The sequence below is a fragment of the Alosa sapidissima genome, chromosome 15 (genome assembly GCF_018492685.1).
Source record: "Alosa sapidissima isolate fAloSap1 chromosome 15, fAloSap1.pri, whole genome shotgun sequence".
Lineage (NCBI taxonomy): Eukaryota > Metazoa > Chordata > Actinopteri > Clupeiformes > Clupeidae > Alosa > Alosa sapidissima.
This window is the reverse complement of record NC_055971.1, coordinates 7,713,994-7,739,324: the sequence shown is the minus strand read 5'-3', so window position 1 is coordinate 7,739,324 and position 25,331 is coordinate 7,713,994. Positions and strand designations below refer to the sequence as shown.

At 47.6% G+C, this 25,331-nt stretch overlaps 1 protein-coding gene across 1 annotated transcript in view; it reads right to left on the bottom strand.

Annotated features, from left to right (window-relative positions):
- LOC121683675 (rho guanine nucleotide exchange factor 17-like) overlaps window positions 1-25,331 on the bottom strand; it is a 77,021-nt gene that overhangs the window by 11,033 nt on the left and 40,657 nt on the right. The window contains exons 2-5 of the mRNA XM_042063409.1: window positions 8,864-8,941; window positions 6,459-6,641; window positions 1,048-1,164; window positions 9-101 (exon numbers count right to left, since the gene is read on the bottom strand). Coding sequence (XP_041919343.1) covers window positions 9-101; window positions 1,048-1,164; window positions 6,459-6,641; window positions 8,864-8,941 — 471 coding nt within the window. The remainder of the gene's footprint in view (window positions 1-8; window positions 102-1,047; window positions 1,165-6,458; window positions 6,642-8,863; window positions 8,942-25,331) is intronic.

Genomic DNA, 25,331 nt, shown 5'->3' with positions numbered 1-25,331 from the left:
TGACTTACCTTGACCAGCAGCTCGTAGCGAGGGATGCGCTGGACAGGTTTGATCATCAGGTCACCGAGGGCCTGCTTCTCTTTATTCTCACGCATGCTTTGCTGGATTGACATTAGAGGAGGGGGAGAAACAGATGAGAGAGGAAGAAAGAAGAGAACGACAAAAAAGAAACGGACAGAAAGGACCGCAAGCAAGTATTTAAATACTTATACATCAGAACTCAGCCAACACAGATTCTTCTGCAGAATTATAGTATAGTCAGAATAGAATTATAGATTCTATTATAGAATTATAGTCAGCAGAGTTAGAGTCCTATGTCTTCAAGTGGGCATCATCTTCCTTATGGTGATGTTAGTGTCCCCTAGAGTAAAGCTTAATTAGTGTAATTGTAGACCACAGCCACCAGGGGGCATAGTGACTCACACTATGGCAGGAGACAGGCCAAGCAGCATAAATGGTTTTCGGAAATTCTGAGCACTTTAAGTTGATGAGAGGTCCTAGCCAAAAACACTTGTGAAATTGTTTTTATAAGTCCGGTCTTAATGCGCCTCGCTGCCTCTCTGCTCTACTGCGGCGAAACCTCCTGAGACGCAGACCAATTTAAAATGAGCCCCAGACTGTGTCATTGACAAAATGTCTGGAGGCATTTTCTACATCCAAGAAATATGAGTCCTCTGCAGGAATGTTTTTTTTCCAAGTCTTGATTCATACTTTGCTTGCAACTTCGCAAGTTGACAAAATCCTTCAAGAGAAATGTCTGACCCTTTAATGCCAGCTGAAACTGAATTCACTGAACTCTGCCAAACATTCCACCTCCAGGAATCAGTGATCGATGGTCTCTTTCCATTGAACCTCACTATATATGATTGCAGAAAGCATGTACACACATCACACAAACACACACATTTTTACGCCCACACACATGGAGAGAGAGAAATATATATATATATAGAGAGAAAGAGAGAGGGAGATGGAGCTCTCATATAGAGATATAACACTCTAAACTGACCTCTCACACATGTGTACTTTAAAACACACAAAACGTACCTCCAGAAACTTTAGGAATGCAGGTTTGGCCTCCTTGGCGATCCTCACAGCATCTTTGGCATTCAGAAAGTTGTCAATGTAAGCAGAGTAAATATTGGCCAGGATCTCTTTGGAGAACTGTGTGTGTGGTGGTGGGGGAGAGAGAGCAACAGAGACAGCACAATGAAAACATGACATACACACTCTAGAGCATCATTTCTAAAGGTCAGGCTGTTATGTAACGGCCATACGATGAGGGCTGTCACGCCAAACTGCTGAGAACGCTGACCGTAATGGCCCTCAAGCTTGTGATTGGAGGCCAAGTTCATGTAGTGTGTGTTCCATCATGGCCTGTTTTCCTCTATCTGTGTACGGTCAGGAGGTGTGTGTGGTGACTGCTTTTTTGCTGTGTTTAGTCTGCGAGGAGGTCTTTAAAGAGCGGTGTGTGTCTGCGTGCTGTGATAGCCTGGCTCTTGGATGGCGGACGGCCGTTCATCACGGGAGTCGCTGACACCTTAACGCCTCTGCTGTCACTGTGAGTGGGAGGCAGTTTACACAGCAGCAGCAGCACATCACAGGTACAGAGACGCAGCAGGGGAGAGGGGATGAAAAGACATGAGAGAACAGAGGAGAGAGGAGGAGATGAAAGGAGGGATGAACACCCGTAGAAGAGGCGCCAGAGAGAGCAAAGAGACAGAAAAAAAAGACTGAGAGAAATCATGGAAACGAGAAAAAAGAGGAGTCAGGGAGAACATCCAAGCCATGAGGCAGAGAGAAGAGAGCACAGAGAGACAGAGAGAGAAGACGACAACCCCAAATCAGAGAGAGAAAGTGATATACAAATCTCATAAACCCATATTTAGCATCAAAAAGGACATAGATAACATATCAAATGTTGAAAATAAAAATGTTGACTATTTCATGGAAAATATATGTTCATTTTGAATTTAAAACTCTTCATTTAACAACATTCTGTAAATGTTTAGGAACTGAGGAGACCAGTTGGTAGAGTTTTGAGAATTAAATGTTATATAGGATGCCCGATATAGGATTTCAGTTGTGCAACAGTATGGGGTATTCTTAAATCATGTTTTTCATTCCATGGTGCACCTAATTTGACAGGTCTGGACAGCAGACATGCCATTTTAGCACCTGGAGAAATACTGTAGAAGAAAATTCATTTTGGCATTATTTTCCTGACGTATTCAAGGTCTTCCCTGGAAAAGACATTGCCTGGATGGCTGTATATGTTGCTCAAAACCTGTATACATCATTCAGAATTGATTGTGCCCCAGATGTGCAATATGCCCATGCTGTAGGCACTAATGCACCGACACACCATCATAGATGTTGGGTTTCGAACTGAGCACTAAAACAAGTTGGATAGGTTGGATACTTGGATACTTCTCCGCTTTAGCCCAAATTTCTGTATCATGTCTAAATACAACTTTGGCTGTTGCATGTTAAAGTTTACACTAGCTAGCATTTGTGAATTGAGTATCAAACTGTGTTCATAGACAATGGTTATTAGAAACAGGTCTGAAGTGTTTGGGAAGTTCATCATCGACAGTACATAATATCATTAAAATATTCAGAGAATCCAGAGAAATCTTTGCAAACAAGGGATAGAGCTGAAAAACAATATTGGATGGCCGTGGTCTTTTGGACCTCAGATGGCACTTCATTAAGAATTAATGTTTTTCACCATTTGTCCACACAGGTTTCCACAGAGTAATAAATACCTCTACATCTTTACTTCTAAGAGACTGCCTCTCTGGGATGCCCCTTTTCATACCCAATCATGTTGCCAGTTACCCTAATTAGTTGTGAAACATTCTGCTACCCCGTCCCAACTTTTTTTGAAACATGTTGCAGGCATCAAATTCAAAATGAACATATAATTTCCATGGAATAGTCAACATTTTCATTTTCAACATTTGATATGTTGTCTAATCCCACTCTCTTTTCTCTGTCTCAACAACATACACAGACCTGATGGAGAAGGCTGCTGCTCCACCTACTATACAGCACATGCAGCAAAGTACCCTGCAGGTCCACATGTCTACTAGTGTGTGTGTGTGTGTGTGTGTGCGCGTGTGTACTGGTGTTTATTTACATGAGTGTGTAAAGTACCCTGCAGGTCTACAGGTCTACTAGTGTGTGGTGTGGTGTGGTGTGTGTGTGTGTGTGTGTGTGTATGTGTGCGCGTTTGTGTACTGGTGTCTATTTACATGTGTGTGTGCATTGTTAAAGAGAGAAAGAGGGCGAGGAGTGAGAGTTAGCAAGCGCAGAGGTATATACTGTAAACACACACACCACCTAGCTGGTGGATGCTGAGCTGCCCGTGAGGACAGAGACGTCATCTCTCTCTCTCTCTCTCTCTCTCTCTCTCTCTCTCTCTCTCTCTCTCTCTCTCTCTCTCTCTCTCTCTCTCTCTCTCTCTCTCTCTCTCTCTCTCTCTCTCTCTCTCTCTCCTCTCTCTCTCTCTCTCTCTCTCTCCCTCTCCATCTCCATCTCCATCTCCATCTCTCCATCTCTCCCTCACCCCGCCGCTCTCTGACAGGCATGTCAAAACTGTGTAGGGCCACAGGGCCTGAGCGCTCCTTCGCCACACACACACGGATTACACGGGTCAAAGGGGATTACAGACACACTCCCACTCATAAACACAAAAATGGACACACACACACACGCACACGCACACACACACACATTCCACCTTTGTGGTAGTGGGGGATGAAGAAAACAGGAGTAAGAAGGCCCACATGTTAAACTACAAAAGAACACTTTCCTCTCATTCAAACTTCTTAAAAGAAAAAAAAAAAAACGGAAAATAACATTCTAGTCGCAGAATTTGAGGACTCCGATGCTTTTCACTTTCTTGTAGTTCATGATATAGGATCAATTCAGCCCAGTCAAGCAAGGTTGTTCTTCTCTCTTCTTTTCATGAAAAAGAAGAAGGGGTGATCTGAGTCTTGGCAGACTTGGCAGAAAAGGTGACACTGGCCATTCACCTCCTTCTACGCACCAACACCATCTCACACCATTTCTTTCTCTCCCTCTTTCTCTCCATCTCTTGGCTTCAACAAAGCCTCCATTGAGAAAGAGATGATGGCGAGCAGCAGGAACTGAACTGATGTGCCCCCGCCAAAGTGGGCTTAGGAGGAGGAGGGCGGCTCACTGTCTAGATAACCGGCTCTTTGGGGATATTTCAGACACCACTAGCACACACCAGGGGAGCTTCACTTATTAACCACTAGGCAGGGTTCCATGAAGCAGGCTTTCCTACACTGTGAGGACTCGGAGTACAGACTACACAGGGAGGAATTTGAGACATGGCTGGGGAAGCTCAGATATACAGGTAGCCACTAGATAGGACACTAGAAACATGCCAGACGAGGGCCAGATATGGGCCACAGGCGGCTGTCCTTCGGGTCAAAACGGATGCATATATAAATCACCTGACTGTGCACCTGACCACTCGGCAGCTGTGAGGAGGGAGATGACATGCATTCATTCATTCAGCAGCAGGGCAGTGACGGTGCGCTGAGCAGGCTCCAGCCTGACCGGTGTTTTATAAGCCTGTTTCATAAGCAGCGCTGGCCGCAGGGGGCTCCTGCCTCTTCCCTGGGGCACGGGGAGGTGTGGATCTGGGGTGAAACAGAGGGCTGCCTCTGGGTGGGGGGGTTGGTGGATGGGGGAGTTGGAGAGTTGCGTGAGAACGGACATAGACTCAGGAGAAAGACACAGAAGATTGGGGGGATGGAGATGGTGGTGGGTGGTGGGTGATGGGTAATGTGCATGGCACGCACCTCCACCCTGGCAGACGGGGAGACACACAGGCGCGCCCCTCTCCCGTGTGTGACGCCTCTGCACTGCCCCTGATGCCACCCTTCCCCCACTGACCCGCTGCTGTCGGTGGGGGGGAGGGGCCGGGCGCTAATTAGACGTATCGTGGGCGGCTAACGACTCTGTGACGAGGCCCACCGCTGAGTGCTGCAGCAGAGGCACCGCTCTCCCGTGTGGAGCTCACCCTGGGCTTGTGTGTCTGACTACAAGCTGTGGCACACACAGGCTGTCTGAACCTGAACAAAGCAGGGTCATAAATACAGACTGTCTCCATCACTGGCCTCCTCCCACACACAAAATACACAAAGAAAACCCCACACTGCAACAGAGTCATTTCAATGATGATTTTCACATAATTAGTAGGCGCTTTCTAGATGTTTTGGTCTTGAGAGTGCTAAGAGACTGAATAGTTTACGTTTCACTGTGAGGTTGAGGTGACCTTGCCTTCAACCCAGTCACATTTTGGACGTGCTTTTAGAGTTTTGTACCCATTGACTAAATGTTCTTCCCTGGAGAAGTGATATGATTTTACGGTGCAGGGCAGATTTATGCTTAGCTCTGCTGAGCCTGTGAATTGAATAAGGATTTGATGAGGGCAATGATGTGAGTGCAGTCTATCAAAATCACACCTCCACATTAAATGTAGGGACAAAATGTAATGCTTTCAATAGGGCTGCAACAATTACTATAATAATTTGCTAGTCAGTTTTTGACATTTTTAAGGAAAATACCTCAAAATTGTCTGATTGCACCTTCATAAACTTGAATATTTCAACTTCACATAGGCTATTCCTCTAGGACAGTACTAAACACATTTGGTGTATGGACAAAACAAGGCATTTGAGGGCATACTCTTGGGCTTTTGGAAATATTGAACAAAAATGTTCCACTGTTTTCTGACTTTAATCACACAACTAATTGATTAACTAATAAAATAATAGACAATAAAGTAAGTAAGTTGCAGCCCTAGTTTTCAATACTGTTGATTTTCTGGTGGAGCCAGCAAACTATAGCCAATATATGACAATGAAATGTTGGATGATGCTGTACAGGTCATAAATGAGTGTAATCAAGTTGAATGTATATGGTATGGCTGGAGTTTGAGCAATGTGATGTAGATAGTTCATAAAACTTTCATAGGAAAGGATAATAAATATGGATGCCTTTGTTACGGCATGAAACAGTTTCCTAAAGTGATCTTTTCAGTCCCATCTGGACATTATGCTCTGTAGAGAATGATAATAAAAACATGTAGCTGGAAGGACCGACAAACTAATAAGCCGAGAGGCAGAGGTGCTTTTTACAGCTAATCATGCCTGTCATTCTTCCCATTAAATATTACCACCTCTCCGTCTCAAACACTAAGGTGTTTCTTGTGTTTGATAGCATAAACATGTTACATATCATAGCAATAATACTGATTGGTTTCCATGGAGAAAAGGATGTTGGTCAAATAAGGGTTTAGATTCAACAGGAAGTATGTGAGTCAGCCAGCTCAAACCCAGAGCTCTCCCTCAGCAGCTTGGCAACGACCGCGCACATCATCTAATCACACCTGCACGGCCAGATCAGCGGTCACTCACCGACTCGACGAGGAGGTGTCCCACGATCTGCTTGTCGTGCCAGTCATTGACGCAGCTCACCACCTGATCCAGGAACTGCTCGTGGTGGTCCAGGATCTCGGGGATCTGGAAGAACATCTCGTCCACCAGGGAGGGGTCCACCAGTGGCGAGTTCTCCGGGTGCTTCAGCGGCCTCATGTAACCCTGTCACACAGGGCACAGAGAACACCACCTCCACAACTGACCAGCACAAGGACACGACAGCTGGACATAACCATGTCTGAGAACTTGAGACTGGGCATGTTTTCATGTGCGAAGACTACTACGCCTTCAGTCATAAAATAACGTACCGTAATGCAATCAAGGCAGTATTAGATAGTAGAAAATTACAAACATGCATACTCTACTGGAATCCTTCTATATCATAAACAGGTCGTTACTGTTGTCTGGATGTAAGCTCCACATATGAAACAGGTTTCATGACCCACTCGAGTGTGTATACAGTATGCAGTATGTGTAGAGTATACATGTGTGTATGTGGAAAATTACAAACATGCATACTCTACTGGAATCCTTCTATATCATAAACAGGTCGTTACTGTTGTCTGAATGTAAGCTCCACATATGAAACAGGTTTCATGACCCACTCGAGTGTGTATACAGTATGCAGTATGTGTAGAGTATACATGTGTGTAGGTGATTGTGCATGTATACATATGTGTGGGTGTGTGTTTGTGTGTGTGTGCACGTACACATGTGTGTGGGTGTGTGTTTGTGCACGTATACATGTGTGTGGGTGTGTGTGCGCATACTTGTGCATACATGGGCTGCTCTGGGACAGGCTTGATGAAAGGAAATACCTCCCTCCCCCCATGGGGCCTTTACTGAGGCACATCAGGCCTAAAGTATCTGCCCTTTCATTTTTCAAAGCACAGGATATGAACTCTCTCTCTCTCTCTCTCTCTCTCTCTCTCTCTGACACACATACACGTGTAGGGAATGTGATGCACTCCTTCAATTGCTCTTCCTTTTAGTGCCCCATGCTCTTAAAAGCACACATTTCTCCAAAAATTCAAATCCTTCATCATCTTGGTGTGTGTGTGTGTGTGTGTGTGTGTGTGTGTGTGTGTGTGTGTGTGTGTGTGTGTGTGTGTGTGTGTGTGTGTGTGTGTGTGAGAAACAGGAGAAGCGGGGAAAGCAGATGAGCTCAGCACGCCCCCACAGCCACAACCACCCTCCCTCCCCATCCTCCTAGCTTCCAGCAGGCCACCACAGCAGCCACAGCAGAGGCAGCAAACTCTCTCCAGCCCCCCCCCACCCCACACACACACACACACACGCACTACCACAACCAGTGTCCCAGCAGCACTCATCTTCTGTGGGAGTCTCAGGCTGAACCAGCAGATGACATGGGGCTCATTGTCAGCATGCTAGCTGCTCATGCTCATGTGTGTCCCAGCATGAGAGGCACGCTGGGACCACATGACGCAGAGAAAGGGAGTCATTACCCTGCGGGTGAGCGCGGAGGCTTGTCCATTTTCTCCGAAAACAATACTGTCGCTGAGGTCAGACAATCTGGAGTTAGGAATGTAAATGAGCTCATGGTGACTGGAGCAGCTAGTCATGATGAATGACACAAAAACATGACCAATGGGCTCACAGCATGATGAGAAGAAACCGTGAGAACAACCAATAGGACTGCTTGCTGAAGGAGGTTGGATTTGGAGGCGGGGGAGGACACTGATGTGCCTCACTGCAGTCCCTGCTCACCTTGTAGCCATGGTGACAACGCGAACAGCAGCCACCACAATAGCAGCCACTTTCTGCACACGCAATCGCTAGCAACGAGCGAGTCAGCGGAGAACATCACCGTAAGGACGGATGGGAGCTCTCGCCTACACTATTCTGCTGGATCACTAGTGTCTGAAAACACTGGGAATGAAGAGGCTTGTAATGGACTACAGTACTTACACATATGCTCTAACATCACCACACACACACAAATACTCTCACACACAGACGCACACACACACACACACACACAAAGCCACATTCAGTCTGCTGTTATATAACATGGGTTATCAAAGGTCGGCAGAAGGGCAGTGGGGTCAATCCAATCCTAAATTAAAAGGAGATGAGGCCACACATAGCACTCGATGGGGATTACAAATGTACAGAGGGCAGACCATCAAAGCGTGACCTCCAATCTTCCACTCAGATTGTGTGTGTGTACTTGTGTGTGTGTGTGTGTGTGTGTGTGTGTGTGTGTGTGTGTGTGTGTGTGCGCGCGCATGTGTTGTATGTGTATAGCAGACATAATTTGCTTGCATTGTGAAAGAAACCTGCTTCATATATGGAGTGTGTGTGTGTGTGTGTGTGTGTGTGTGTGTGTGTGTGTGTGTGTTACACTTGAGCCCTGCTCTCACCTGGATTAGTGTCCTCAGAGACTCCACATACGACTGTTCAGTGTCCAGTAAGGTCATCACCACATGTCTTCTCATGTCCTGCAGAGGGAGACAGCAATGTTAGGACCATGTGGAACAAACATATGGTACACCACACATGTGTCTTATATATTTCTTTTGATAAAAAGCTTATTACACAGTATACAAATCAGTTAAGGAACCAACCATTAAAAGATAGCCATCAGCATTATAAGAACCATACATGGTAATCCATTTATTCAAAACAGTAATCTATCTCTCTCTCTCTCTCTCCTACTCACCCACCCACACATACACACAAAGCACGCTGTGATGCAATTTGGCTTGGCCCTAATCAAAATAGGAGTTTCCTGTTTACTGGTTTGCATCTGCACACTGGGCCACATAACTGTGTGTTTCCTCCAACGACAAGATAAAAGCCTGTACTTTACTGCAGTGATTCTCTCTCTCTCTCTCTCTCTCTCACTCTCACGCTCTCACACACACACAAATGTACACCACATGATGGAGCCATGAAGCTACACTTTGTGGTTGCATGAGGGACTGTACTGTGTCCACGGCAGGCTGTACATCAGGCGTGCCCCTGGGAAGCAGAAGCAGGACTCTGTGAGTGACAGCGGTAGGGGGAAGACAGGGGTGGACGTCTTCAGCAAGCCACAAGCAGACTCAGTAATTGTGCACAACCAAGTGAATGGCAAACATTCCCTCTAACAGGCCAGCCAATGCAGCACAGTTAATTGGGAATGTCTATGGAGGCAGAGCTGGCAGCACTATTAAAGTTTTGGGAATCTCCCATTAACCAAAACGGCATTCTCTGGCTTTGGGCTGCTGTTGGGAGATTGAGATGAGGCCACAAGGTATTTATGCGTAAGAATCTAAAAAAGGGCCAGTGCTCGGTCAAAGGCTCGCAGGTCACACGGAGCTCTGTGGTAGGGACGCACAGAGAGTCCAGTGTGGTTTGAGGTGCCTCACTCTCCCTGCTCAGCTTACACTCTCTCACACACACACACACACCGCCCTCCTCAGACCTCTGTTGATAAGGATCGTCTGGTGCCACGGAATGAGAAGCGCAGTGACTGGAGGTTCTTTCTGGGGCTGAGAAGAGATCATCGCATCAGCACTGACTGGGAATAAAATCCTCCTCCTCATTTCTAAGTTCAGCTCCAACAGAACACTCAGTGCTCGATTTTATAGACTTCATCAGGATCAATTATAATACTCTCAGCATAGAGTACAGCAAGACGTCCTCTTAAAAACAGAATCCCCTCTTCAGTCCGCTTAATCATCATCTCAGAGAAAGACCACACTTATAGTCTTGACCACATCTATATGCAGACAGGAAAGCAGGCACAGAATCAATGCTATTTAAAATCGATGGGGAGGGTGAACGCTGAAACTTAGAAAAAGGAGTGAAAGATGAAAAGAGAGGAAGAGAGCTAGAGGTCATGACAACCCAGTGGCGCAGCAGGAGCTAAACGAGCCTAAACGGCTAGATCTGCGTGAGTCACACTGACAGAGATACCCTGGCCACTCTCTCTTCTTCCTCTTGCCTCCCGCCAGGAAAAAGAGACCGCTAACCTGGCGTCTGTGTGGTGATTGGTGCCACCGTTAAAAGTGCTCTCCAGAACCGATTCCATTCCTGCCGAGCACCGGGCGGTAATTGGTGCGGCGGCCACATCGGACACGTGCTGCGCTTCACGTGTGAGAGAACCTGCTGACCCCCATCCCCCCCTACACCTCCATAAGATGATTGTCTTTTTATACCTCTTGACTTCAGTCTGACTTCACATCGCTGAGTCATCCCATTCACATGGCCAAAGCACCCACAGCCTAGCCAGGCCCATAAACAAAGCGCTGGCAGACTTCATCCGCGAAAAAGGTAATATGTACTTATTACAACACAGGGTCATACGGTTTCAATCGGGGGCACATAGGGAACAAACAGAGGTGCAATGGAGGAGAACCCTATACAGAAACAGATGGGGTGTGAGAGAGAGAGGGAAGAGAAAGAAAGAGAGAGAGTGAGAGAAGAGAGAGGGAAAATGAGGGGGGTTAGGGGTAGAAAGTTTTATTAACTGCTATGTGATCTTGGCAACACTGGAGTTACACTAAGGCAAACAGGAATAGAACTTTCCAGAACTTCATGTGGACCTGAATGAGCGTAATGGTTTACTTAAAATAAACACAGCAGATGAGGCAACATGACTGGCATGTATATCTTAAGGACCAGGTTGCAAATGAGACCAAAAAAAGTAGGGCCACCAGCGAGAAAACAACAGCCTGAGAGTCCCTGCTGATTAGTGTGCCCTTACCCATCTGGTCTGTCAAACACACTCACGCACACACACACACTCACTCTCTCACACACACTCACTCACTGCTGCTTTTTGTAAATACCAATCTCCTCTGCTCCAGTGCTTTGGGCGGAGTTCTTTTGCATTCTTTCCTCCCTTGCCACCCAACAATAATAAATACTGGCCTAAAAATAACTGAAGATGACACTGAGACTCCACTTCCAGCGCTCTGCTCTGCTATCCCAGTGGCCCCAGCAGGTGGTGGGCCGGAGACCAGAATAAACTTACTCAGGTGAGCCTCGCTCAACAGCTAAAGGGCCACATTCTTCTTCAGAAAAAAAAAAACCTCTCACACTGAGAGTACTGCATCCAGCAGCAACAACTTCTTACTACTTGCCTGAAAACATGTCTGGGACAAATAATTTGTTTTAATTTTATAAGCTAACGAGGGCCATCAAACTTGAAGCTAGCACTACTAAAACAACATGGAGTAGCATGCTTTGACTGACTGACAGCCTCTTAACTCTGGTTGTGTCGAGAGCATATGTAACATGGCATGACGAACATAGTCGCAGGCATGTGACCATTGCCCTCAGTTTCTATTAGGGGGTCCCTGTTATGACTGTTCCCTCCAAGCACCCCCCACACAATGGCATGATTATTATGACACATAATTGTAATGCAATTTAGCCTGCTCGCGGTGCAAAGCCCCACTGCCCACCCCCAGCAGTGCGACCGTGTATTAGTGAAAACACAGAGTTCACCACGGCATGAAGGAGGTCAAGTCCAGCTCCTGACAAAATATCAACACGGCCATCCACATTTCTTTGTGCTCGCTCTTACATAACCTAAAAAGGTGCTTTGTGCACGTTTATTACATATGCACATAATGGCCTGCTGTACTAAGTGGCGGCGTAATTGTAAGTACTTCATTAAACAGGAGAATATTCCTGATGGCCCTCGGAGAAAAGATGAGGTGAAATGGCACGGCTCTCTTGGGGGAGAGAGAATGGGCTTCATGCGGTGCGAATTATGGACATTTCTCTACTGCGTTTGAGAGAACATGGCATTAGCTCATCGGGTGGATCGGCTCCATTTATTCCATAGATAGAGAGAGAGAGAGAGGGGGGGGGGGGGGAGAGAGAGAGAGAGAGAGAAAGAAAGAGAGAGAGAGAGAGAGAGAGAGAGAGAGAGAGAGATGGTATAGGGGTCTAGGTGGAAAAAGAGACTGAAGTGGTAGACAGGACATTTTAGAAGTGCTTTCCAAAACAAGGCAGGATGAAGAGACCGAGTAGACATTTAAAAGCTACTGAAGCAGATGTTGTGAAATACCCTAAGAAATCTGTTGGGGCCAGATAAAAACACCAGCAACAGTAATTCCACAGAAGACAAGCCGACAATTATAAGATATTTATACTACAAAAGCAATACACAGCGTACGAAAATGAGAATGCTTTCTACTAATAGCACGTATTACGTGTATTCAAATTGCATGGAAGAGCATACTCGGTAAAACTACTGTCATTCATGGCTGTTGGCTGAATACAGAAGATGGCACTGAAGGCCTAGACGTTACTGTAAGTAAATAAACCTTTAGAGATTTTATAGACAGAATCGTAATCACACACACACTAACCTCAGCACATAGCTTAAACATATCTCCTTCGCCCTTTCCCCCATATCTCACAGAGGTGAGCTCTCGAATGCCCTATGCACTACCAGCCCGTATCCCTCAGTGTGGGCGCAAACCCGATTTGCCCATGCAGAAAACATCTCTATCCTAATATGCCTCCATTCTGTTGGGTCACTGAGGAATGTGGCAGTAAGGTGAGGGCAAGAGCGAGGCAGGGGGTGGGGCAAACGGCTGCTGAGTAAGGGGAAAACGAGAGGCGGTCAATCCTGCTTGGGTCCAAAGGAGATTGCGCTGAGACTAGAATCACAAGCTCAGAGCCAAACGTGAGTGTCCCCTCCCAGCTTTGGGATGCTGGGTTTGGAGCAGCTATTGGGTGACCCAAAAGAAACAGAAATGCGTGGGAACTCAGAGAGGTGGGCCAAATGAACCCATGATAAAATAAAGACATGCATTTACGTGGTCTAGCACAACAGCTGGGAGTAATATGAATATCAAAGACAAAGTTGTAAGCCGTAATGAACGGGGTCCTTGAAGCAGGTCACACCACAGAACCTTCTGATGTAGCAATGTAAGTACCTATGTCAGGAATCAAACTTACAACCCTCAGACTGCCCAGGAGCAGAGAATAGTTAAGCTAAACGGCCCTAAACCGTTTCCCAATCATTCTCTAGGGCAGTGCTCAGGGGCGTCACTAGACCTAGAACTGCACTGGGGCACAAGCCGCCCTAGGGGAGTCCGGGTGCATGCTCCCCCGGAAGAACATTATAGATTTTAATGTTTAGATGCATCAATCTGGTGCACTTTGGAAAGAAGAGGTTAGACTTGATTATTTCTTATATATTATGGACAGGGTAGGAATTTCACGGCGGCCACTACGGCCATGGCCATCGTAGCCCCTTGAGTTGGCCGTGAAGCCCCTTTGAAAATCAGAGGTTTACAGGCCACGGTGGCCTTGGTGCCCCCTTCTTTCAATATTCTGCTTTGCGTCCTACTAATAGCGATTTTTATTTAGCCTGTGGCCTGTCAAAATAATCTTAGCATTCACAGCGCAAATGAATTTAGTCTTTTACGCAGTGGAGAAAGTGACAGCGCAAGAAAGTGCGTCCAAATTCACCCATTCTTTTCAGTTGAACTACTCGCGAAGTAGCCTATTCATCACACAGACATCACAAGAAAGAGCTTTTTCTCAGCTTTTAAACAATGTTAGCCGATAATTGCTGTGTTGAACGGTTCGCAAGAAAAGTAAATAATATAATTCAATTTAATCATGCTGTAGCGTGTCTTAAGTTCCTAAAAGTAATGGTCTAAGTTTCTAATGTGTATATGGTTATGATAGGCTCTGTTACCTGGGCCAGGGTTGGGGTACGGCCCCCTTCCGGGGGTAATGTGGTAGTTTTTGGGGGAAAACAGTAGGAAGATTACGATGAGGTGTGTGTGAGTTGGAGCTCCTATACGTGAGTGTAAAACTGGTTCTTGTGGCTGGTGAGCTAGCACCAATGAAAGGGAGAGGGCAGCTCATATGGACTGTGGGGGGACGGAAGATGAGACACACTGTGTGGGTAGCGGAAGTACAAGATGCCTGTATTTTAGGCTTGGACTTTTTGCGGGAGCAGGGCTGTCAGTTAGACCTGGGGAAAGCCACACTGAGCTTTAGTGATAGGCAGGTGGTGCATATGAGACCGCTGGATTCCCAGCTCGCAGCTACACACACAGCCGGGCCTCACAGGTGCTGTGTGGGGGAAGGCAAACAGACAAGGGCAGCCAGTTCGTACCTGTCGGAGCCTCGGCTATGCCCTAAGCCAGCCACACGTAGCCTGGACTTTCCTGTCGGGCTGACGCCATCTGCGGTGGAGGGCTGTGAGGGTCTGCATAAGAGCGAAGCGAAAAAAGGATGACAGCTCTGCGCGAGGTCTGGCAAAGGAGTGCCGGACACTTGGATTCTGAACAGCAGGAGCGACTATGGCAGCTGCTGTAGAGTTCCGCGACTGCTTTTCATGTGACGAGGAGCATAATTGACACGGGTGATGCTGTGCCTATACGGCAGCGCCCACGTCGCCTCTCCCTGGGCCGACAAGACGTAGCGGAGCAGGCTTTGGAGAAAATGCAGCGAGCCGGCATAATAGAGCCCTCTGAGAGCCCCTGGGCATCACCAGTCGTGATGGTGCCGAAAAAAGGAGGTGAGTGGCGCTTCTGCGTGGATTATAGGAGGCTTAATGATGTCACCAAGAAGGACTCCTACCCCCTCCCACGCGTAGATGAATGTCTGGACCTAGTAGCTGGCTCTTCCTGGTTCTCGTCCTTGGACTTGAGGAGCGGCTACTGGCAGGTCCCCCTGGCCGAAGAGGCCCGGCTCAAGAGAGCTGACCTTCCTGGGGCACCGGATAGGCAGCGATGGTATCGGCACAGTGGAAGAGAAGGTGCGTGCCATACGTGAGTGGCCCACCCCAACAGACCAGAGGGGATTAAAACGTTTTTTAGGTTTAGCTTCCTATTACAGGAAATTTGTGCGGGGATTTTCGGGCATTGCTGCCCCCCTGTATAAGCTACTGCAGAAAGACCAGCCCTTTGTTTGGGCAGAGGACTGTAAAATCGCATTCAACACCCTCCAAGAGGCTCTGTCAAGCGCACCCATCCTGGCAGTCCCTGACCCCGAAGTGCCTTTTGTCCTGGACACGGATGCGAGCGGCGAGGGGGTGGGGGCAGTCCTATCACAGACATGGCCGGAAGGAGAGAGGGTTGTGGCCTACTACAGCAAAGCCCTGACTAAAGCTGAGCGGCGGTATTGCGTCACACGTAGGGAGTTGCTGGCTGTTGTCTTTGCCGCACGACATTTTAAGTATTACCTGTGTGGCCGCCCCTTCACCATACGCACTGATCATGCCTCACTGCAGTGGCTGATGACATTCAGAGAGCCTGAGGGGCAGCTGGCTCGTTGGCTGGAGGAGCTGCAAGGCTACGAGTTCAGCGTGATTCACCGTGCTGGAGAACGGCATGGCAATGCTGACGCACTGTCCCGTCGACCCTGCAGTGAAGACGGTTGCCGGTATTGTGACCGCAGAGAGGCCAGAGAACAGCAGCTGGTTCTGGGGGCAGACAAACGGGACAGAGAGGGGTGTGAAGAGACCGTTATGGCTTGTAGAGAGCTGCTGGTCGTGGACAATGCTGTCTGGGCCGCCGAACAGCAACAAGACCCGGACCTGCAGCCAGTGATGCTGTGGGTGGAGGCACGGCAGCGGCCGCCCTGGGAGGAGGTGGCAGCTCTCTCCCCATGGACAAAAGGGCTGTGGGCTAAATTTAATTCTTTGCAGCTGGTTGATGGGGTCCTCCAGCGAGCATGGTTGGAACCAGCGTCGGGAGAGAAAAAGTAGCAGACGGTGGTACCCAGAGGGATGCAGGGGGCTGTTCTCAAAGCCATGCATGGCTCTGCAGGCTCCGGTCACTTTGGGGTGACCAAAACACTCCGGCGGGTGCGTCAAGGTGCTGTGATCTCTGCACTGCTTGCGAAGGACCACAGGGCCAGTCCAGGGCTCAGCTGCAGCAGTTTCCAGTGGGGGAGCCCATGCAGCGGCTGGGGGTAGATGTTCTGGGGCCTCTCCCACTCACAGACAGAGGAAATCGCTACATACTCGCTACTGTGGATTATTTCACTGAATGGCCTGATTATTTCACTAAATGGCCTGAGGCCTATGCCATTAAAGACCAGGAGGCCGAGACCATCGTTAATGCCCTAGTGGAGGGAATAATCAGTAGGCTGGGGGTCCCAGAGTCAATCCATAGCGATCACGGGAGAAATTTTGAATCTAAAATTTTTGCCACTATGTGTACACGTCTGGGCATCACAAAGACCCGTACAACACCACTCCACCCCCAGAGTGATGTATTAGTGGAAAGATTTAACCGGACTCTGGCCGAACAGCTATCTATCCTGACAACCGACCATCAGCGCGATTGGGATATGTACTTACCCCTGGTCCTAATGGCGTGTCGCACTGAAGTCCATGACTCCACTTCATGTACACCGTCCCTCCTCATGTTGGGCAGAGAGTTGAGAACACCAGCAGAGCTGGCCTTTGGACGGCCCCCGGATGCGCCGCAGGTCCCTGCGGGCCCAAACTACGCCAGGCGACTGCAGGACCGCTTAGACTCTGCACATGCGTATGCCCGGAGGCAAATGCGTAGTGCGGGGGTGCGACAAAAGAGGAATTATGATATCCATGCCAAGGGGCGACACTTTGTGGCTGGGGAGCTGGTGTGGACCTACACTCCTAAGCGGAAGAAAGGCAGGTGCCCTAAGCTGGATAGCCACTGGCTGGGACCGTGTCTGGTCCTGAAGCGGCTTGGAGAGGTCGTCTACCGGGTGCAGATGCCTGGGAGGGGGCGCCGGGTGGCGTTACACCGGGACAGGCTGGCACCTTACCTGGGCATCGCCTCCCCTAAGCCCGGCTGGTGGAGGTGAGGAAACACCTTGGATGCCTGTCGTGGCATCACCTAACCGGGAAGTCGTTGCAGGTAGCCCGGCGGACACTGCAAGTGCACGCAGTTTGCCACCTGCGGCTTTGAAGCCACATGATTTCATAACGGGCCAAATACAAAATAAATGTTACAAATCTCGCCTACTGTAGATATTGGTAAATCAGAGGACAGCTGACTAAGAGTTTGTGAAAGTAGCAAAATGCTAAGCATGCATCTAGGCTATTTGAGTTTCTTAAAGCTGAGCTGTACTTAAATTTAAATTGTTCAATACATGATTTCATAGCAGGCCAAATATAAAATAAATGTTATATATAGCCTAGATATCTGTAATTATTAGATGATCAGATGATTTACAGTTCTATGTAATATGTCATGTTTCATGTTTTTGTAATGTTTCATACAGTGATGCAGGTCTACTGCAGTGAATAGGCTAAATACAACTTTGACAATTTTTATAGCCTACTACTGTATAGTTAACTTTGGCCTTAGTGTCCTGACATGTGGCCTTTGTGCCCCCCACCAAATATGCCCAACTGAAGGCCAAGTGGCCTTGCCCCCAGAATGGTGAAATTCCAAGCCTGATTATGTATATTTGTGCTGTAGCCCAAACTATTTTGTGCTTCAAAATAGTTCACGCAACTGTCTTTATTAGTTTGTGGCCAACGCAGCTTTCAAAATGTAAACTTGATAATTAGAATGTGAAGAAGAATCAAAACAAAACAATTGTGTTCCAGCAGCTTCTTTGCTTGGATGAATTGATAATGAAGCAGGGAAAGTCAAATACCCAGTTCAGTAGATGCAACTGCTCTTTATTCTTTCTCTCACCAAAGCAAGGGATTGAGGAACCGATGGACTCAACGCCTCCTGGATGGAACAGATCCTTTATTAGGAAATGTCCCTTTATGGGGTGTTGTGCAGTATTAATGAGAGTGTGATGTTACAATATCCACAATGGGACTAAATAATCTAGTCGGCTGTTTTATCTATTTGTACAGACAACTAGACATTGTATGGTCTACATATCACTGAAGAGAATAACTACAGCTGTCTTTGAGCATGTCTTACTTCTCACTTTTCTGTGCAGTAGTTTGCTTGTTCGTCTCTAAAACACCAGACAAAAACATACTTTGGGCTTTGTTCTTTTGCCAACGATTTTTGGCAACCATTTAGAAATCTATGATTGATTAGTCATCCCTTACTGCTAGCTGGCCAGTGAGAACCATCTCTGGGCCTTACCCTGCACAGCAGAACAGGGGTGGGGCTGATTATGTAAATGAAGCAGTACTCCTAAACACTGATTCTTGTTCTCACAATATGGACCCAAGAACTCTTATTGGATTATGTGGTCTTATTCTGAGGAAGGTCCCTTGCATCACTACTCACCACCTAGAATGTTCTGCCTGGAATGAAGTCTGAGGCTGTTTCATCTCAGTCATGGGAACACTTAGGTAACCAAATTAGCACCAGGGACAATGGCAGATTGTGTTGTCCCCATTCCTATTTTCCCTTGCACACACAATAAAATAAACAAGAGAATAAATGTGGAACACACGAGTCTGTGAGTGGAGTTTCTATGCCTTAGTTTGTTTAACTCTGCTGTATGCTATTTGAGCTAATGTGCAATTCATGCAAGTAAACACTTATACAACTCAGCCTGGGCAGATGGGTTAGACTCTGATACAACCGATGAAAAAAGACCAAGAAAGTCTGATGGCTAAATATTTAAAAACCCTGATATCTCAGCCCATCCTACGCACCTCCACCTGTAAGGCTGGTGCATTCCTGATTGACCGCACTGGCTCGGCATGCACTGCCCTCTTGCCCAATGTAATGCAACACTCCTGCTGTGCCCAGGCCCAGCTTTCTGCTCTCCGAGCCCCGAGCATCATTATGACACAGCGCTGGCTGCTTGGACTCGGGCTCCAGCCACTCTTGGCCAGTCCGGCGTGAAGACTAATCAGCTAGAGGGACAGGCCAGGCGGGCACGCCAGGCAGAAGTCTGGCTTCGCTCGCGCTCTCCCCTGGTTGTTGTTGGCTCCGGAACCTGAACCCTGCAGCGGCCGAACAGGAGAGGGGGCTGGGGGGGTTCGGATCGGATCTTGTTTCCCCTCTGCGGAGCAGCTGTCTGCTGAAGGCCTGCAGGACACGAGGCCGTTTAGCGCAGCTGCCAAGCTGTCTGTCTGGATCCTGCACGGCCACTAATGCCACAGGGCTTGATTAACGACATGCGCTGGACGGAGCAGGTGGAATTTTTAGATGGGAGCGGGAAGCACATCTCAAATCCTTGACTACCTGCTCAAGTTCCTTCCCATCAGACTTAAGCCTGTAAGATGGTTTTAAGAATTTACAATCCATCTCATGGATTAAAATGGTAATTACAGAAAACAGGAAAGAGAACGGTGAATAGCTGGATCCTCACAATAATTTGCTTAAGGATACAGTAATTATCCAATCAGATGGATATTACAGGGAGACATAAAATCAACAGTAGAACAAGAATGATCAAATCATAGCACAGAGAATGGCAGTGCATGAAATGTCAATGACTGCCTGTTGTGGTGCCTTGGGGACATTGGAAACCAGAGAAAAGGTGATCTGGGAATGTGGGAAGCTAGTTGCCTAGCACCTGGGCCAGACATCACACCCCTCCCCTCTCCTTCTCCCTCTGCTCTGGTGGTGACGACGGAGTGGTTGTAGCTGCAGCCACAGCTTCTGTCTCAGCATGGACGCTAGCCTTCCATAAACCTCACTTCCTCTCCCCTCTTTTCAGTGCCCATCCTCCAGCCCAGTCCACGGCATCTGGCATAGCAGACACCCAGAGACACTCATCCAGCAGCCTCTCTGAGTAGACAGGCAACCATCAGGCTCTGCTACCCTGCAGTGCCTTTCATCAGCGTTATATAACTCCGATGATGCCACAGGCTGAGACAAAGGCACACGGTGTGGGTGTGAGTGTGTGTTTGTGTGTGTGTGTGTTTGTGCCTGTGTGTGGCCTGCATATCTGTGTGTTTGTGTGGGGCAACATGTTTGGACAATAAACAGAAGCTGCCCTTGCGTATGTGTGGTCTGTAGAAATCACATTTGGTGATCAATGCTGGTCACTTGTCGCTGGCCCCAAAACAGACCATCTAGCAGAATCAATTAGGCTGGCACAGCCAGTGAGGGGGTGGGACAGGGGGGGGGGGGATGCCCCCCTGAACAAGATGAAACGCAGAGAGGATGATCCCTCATCAAATCCCTATCACACAGAATCTGGCATCCCTGTTTTCTCATCCCACATTCCTTGGTGTGCCTGGATTTCCCGAGGTCGGACCCATTCCCAGGAGACCAAAGCAAACACTAAAAATCCCCACGGCATTCCATGCGCACATCGTGAGAGGAGGAGAATTCCGCAGGCATGCACGATCCAACCTAAGGCCTCTGCACACCTACTGTACGGGAGCAGGAAGGAAGACCCATGAGGACACATCAGGGGGAACTACCCTGTACAGTGCATCTGAGAAGCCAACACAGCTATGCACAACACACACCAGGTTCATGACAGAAGCACTAGGCTTTGGGATCAATGAATAGAAAACTAATGGAAATAGGAAGAGAATTATATAATTAATTTACAAACTAATATTTACAATTAAAAATACAAGTTACAAACAACACTTATATAGAATCTCTACATTAGCTTTATTATTGCATACATTTTCTACCAATGGTTGCAACTACAATGGTTACATCAACCTGAAAACCACATGCAACTGGCCTCTTGATAAAAGACAAATGCAAATTGATTTGATCTTCCTTTTAATCTAAAACGAGAGTGAGATCCTTGCATACCATACCATTATGCCACCACTCTATGCAGGAGCACAGCAGGGCATCACAGCCTAATGGCATTTCGTCCATTTAAGTGCCCTGTTCAAACAGCAGTCACAGGACTTGCTAAACTGGCTAAACTACTATTTTTGGGTCAGCGGGGACAGACATGACGCAGGAAAGAGGCAGAAAGTCTGACAGGGAAACAACTATATGAAAGAGGCTGGACAAAAAAGTGCCACAGATCACTGCTCTGTAAAGCCTTAAAACCTCACATAAGGAAAGGTCCATTGCATATGGTTGGGGGGTTGTGGTATTAGGGATTTAACTATGATAACAAACATATGGGGTCCGACTGTTGCAAGCCTCATTAACATGATGGGAATAACCATCTCCCTGCCCCCCATAGGGCCCTTAGCGTCATCAAGCACCACCTCTCAACACAGACAGGTAAATCCCCTCCAGAGATTATGTGTCTGTGCGCTCAGATTACATAGGCAAAGTCTGTGTGTATGTGTAGAGACAGCAGAGACACATAATCCAGGCTATTCCATACCTCCGAATAGACACATTCACACATGTACACCACAAACATGATTAGAAAAACAGCAAGGGCAAAAAGCATGCCTCTTGTAAGCATTGGTCAAAAGCACGGCTTCGCCATTGTCAATTTAACAGAATCAATAAGCCCAGTACAACCACCAATGTTTCTCACAACAACCACACAGTAAAACAGATAATGAAATTATTATGACTATAACTACAGCACACACAATAAGGGAGGGGGGCAGTTATGCAACCTCTATATATGATGGATATTACATACGGTGATGAAGGGAGGAACTAACTGAAACAAAAACTGTAGGAGGACTGGGAAAGGTACATGATGGGGATGAGAATAAAACATCAAAGTGTGGGTCTGTCTTCACAATACTCTTCACATCTCCACTCACATAAACACATATACACATAAGAGCAGGTTGCTCAGTGGGTTGTGGGACTTGAAGACAATGGAAGTAATCCTCTGATTCACCACTGGCATTTATGGTCACCTATAATTCGATTAAGGATGAGGTGGCTGAGCTGAGCTGCAACCTGGTGCCTCTGTTCGAAAAGGGGTTCAGCCATCATGCATGTTCATTCATTTGCTCCTCATACAGCATTTACAGCGTTTCTGGGGTGGGAATGAATCAGGGGCGTTTGTGGGACCAAAGGGCATACTCATAAACTAACAATTACTAAATCATTCCATTCCAATGTATACTTGGTTGACTTAACAGTATTCTTTGAAGGACAAACGTGAAGCAAATTCATCACGGCAAGGCATTATGTTCTCAGGTCTGATGATGGAAAATGAGAGACCACAAGAAGGACTAGATGACAAGTGGAAAAGCCAAGACTTGATGTAGCAGTCAACATACAATTACCCATTCCACATGTTACATAAAAGCACTTAAATACTCTAGGAAAATGAAAAGAATGTTAGGAGGCTAATCATGACGACACAACATCACAGCAACATGCCAAACACAAACACATCTACCTCACTACTTGTTTGGGAGCCTCCCGAGCCCCCGTTGGCATTCCCATTCCCGCCAGGTTCGACTCCCCTGTCCGACACCTCGTCCCCTGTCCCTCCTCCTCCTCCTCCTCCACCGCTGTCGTCGCTGACACTCTCCCCATTCTCCTGCATCTCCTCGAGGGCGATGGTGAACTGGGCGAGGGTTCGCACCATCTGCAGCATGCGGGACGCCCGGCTGGTCTGTCTCCGCAGACGCGCGTGCCGCCCAGCCGCCCGGGACTCAACCCCCCACTGATCCGAGCAGATCCACTGCTTCCAATCACCCAAACCAGCCCTTTAAGCAGAGACTGAAAATAACAGCTTCCCCCTCCCCTCCCCCTGATCCAATCCCTGACAAAAACTAGATCCACTGGGGCTTTTCTTCTTGTTGTCTCTCTGCCCACACTATGATAAGTACAGCACAAAAACAAAAATCCTTTTAAATCCACAAAGTGTCTGAGGGTGGATGTTGCTGCCTGTCTAGTCTTCCTCAGCTGCTCTCCTCCTCCCTGGCTGCTGTCTCTCTGCTGAGCTCCAGCCTCCCTGCTCTCTCTATAGCAGGTAGAGCGCTAGGGAGAGAGGAAGCGCGTTGGAGAGAGAGAGAGAGAGAGGGAGAGAGAGAGAGAGAGAGAGAGAGAGAGAGAGAGACTGTGAGTGTGTGTGCAACAGAGCAAGCCAAAGTGGAGAGGGAAAGCAAGTGAGAGTGTGTGAGAGAGAGAGAGGTAGAGAGAGAGAGAGAGAAAGAGAGAGAGAGATAGATGCAGCGCTCGCCTCCTGAGTGAGTAATGAGTCGCAGAAGGCAGGGGGGGAGCGGCTGAAAGCAGCGGTCCAGCAGCTCACAACAGCAACAGCACAGAGTGATTGCAGCCCGACAGCCAGTGAACAGCCAGGCTTAACCAGTCAATGGCAGATCCAGCTCACCCACCACCATCACCACTACCGCCCACAACACTAGCCTCTTCCCTGTGCGCATCTCAGAGCAGACTGTGCTGGCTAAGGCAGGGGATATCAACACTGACCTGTAGCTTTGAGTGGAGAGAGGAATCGAGATGGCACGGGAGACAGAAAGAGAGAGAGAGGGAGAGAGAGAGAGAGAGATAGAGAAAGAGAGAGGGAGAGAGAGAGAGAGAGAGGGAGAGAGATAGAGAAAGAGAGAGGGAGAGAGAGAGAGATAGAGAAAGAGAGAGGGGGAGAGAGATAGAGAAAGAGAGAGGGGGAGAGAGAGAGAGAGAGAGAATCTCCACGGCAACAAGGAGGTGGGAACTCCAGTGATTCACTTTAAAATCCACAGGCACATGAAAGGCAAAACAAACCCACAGAGGTGGAACGGAGCAGCGGCGTGAGATCAATGGCCAATGAGTTCCATTCTCAGGCAGCCCCCCAAATCTGTATTTAATAACAGGGCACGAGTTTGATGGATGCCAAACACAAGAGCTCATTTAGTACCAGGGGCCGCAGTTCAAGATAAAAAGTAGAGATGAGAGCGTAGGTATCCAAGGACAACATAAAGTGCTGCTGTGGAAATGGCATCAATAACATTTCGCTACACAAAAACACTGCTGCCTACATGTACCACTCTTTCATATGGATCAATGAAACTAGGCACTAACATAGTGTCTGTAATCTGCCTCCGCTCTGCTACAAATGACATAATCAGTACCGGCACTCAACTGAACTCAACTGAAAGTTGCATTGCAATACTCTGGTGGCGGAAGTCAAACACCCTCTCTTGAACCGTTGTAGTGCTGTGTTCGTGAAGCAGACAGAAGACCATCTTCAGCGCCTTTCACGCTTCAAACTAATCTGCATTTTTCCATGTGTGACTCCAAGCGGCTATTTTTAGAGCCGCACCAGTGTGGTGGATCACATGGATGCATTATTCACACGGAGAGGGAGATGCTTTCATCCCGGCCGTTTTTAAGAGCGCTCTGGGTGGTTGCCTTTCAAAAAACAGAGGAAAAAGCAGAGATGCTGCATTGACAACCACAGCTTGTTAGTTGTGGCAGCCCAAACACTTCACTTGACATGCTCTGGATGAATGTCGAATTCAGTGCTTCTGCTGAAGGGCAGGAGGTGTCGCAGAGCTTTACACTCTCCTCACTTTGTCAAGCTGCCATCTAATCCATCTCGGGAAAGCAAGTTGTGCATTATTAAGGAGCCTGGATGGAACCTTTAGGTTTGTTGTGAAGCTCCAAAGTGGGTCAGATTCAAGTGCTTCAAAAAGGGTCCCATTAGAAATCAGTCAATTATACATTACATGAATCATGGTGTATAGTATTATGCAACAATATTGTTTAAAATTTACCAGGGTTACATTTTAGATATCTGTCTAGCATTAGCATTAAATAGTTATACAAGCATAATGGTATGGTTGAGGTAACCGACTTAAGAGATACAGAGATTCCTGTTCAAATACAGTATATTGCACTCTATTCACTTTCTCAGATTGCAGATTGATGATGGAGTGGTTTTTCTGTCATATGAGGGTCATCAGAGGCACCTGAAAGGTCACGCTGGGTGCGACAGCAAATGACTGCTGATGGTGTTGCTATGGAACCCAAGAGTTCTAAAAGCATCGCAGCAGAGATCAATTGGCTGCGGCATGGAAAGACACAGCAGTGTCCCTGCACCCACCCTTTAGATATCACCCACAAAGAGCATGATCATGCCCCGCTTACA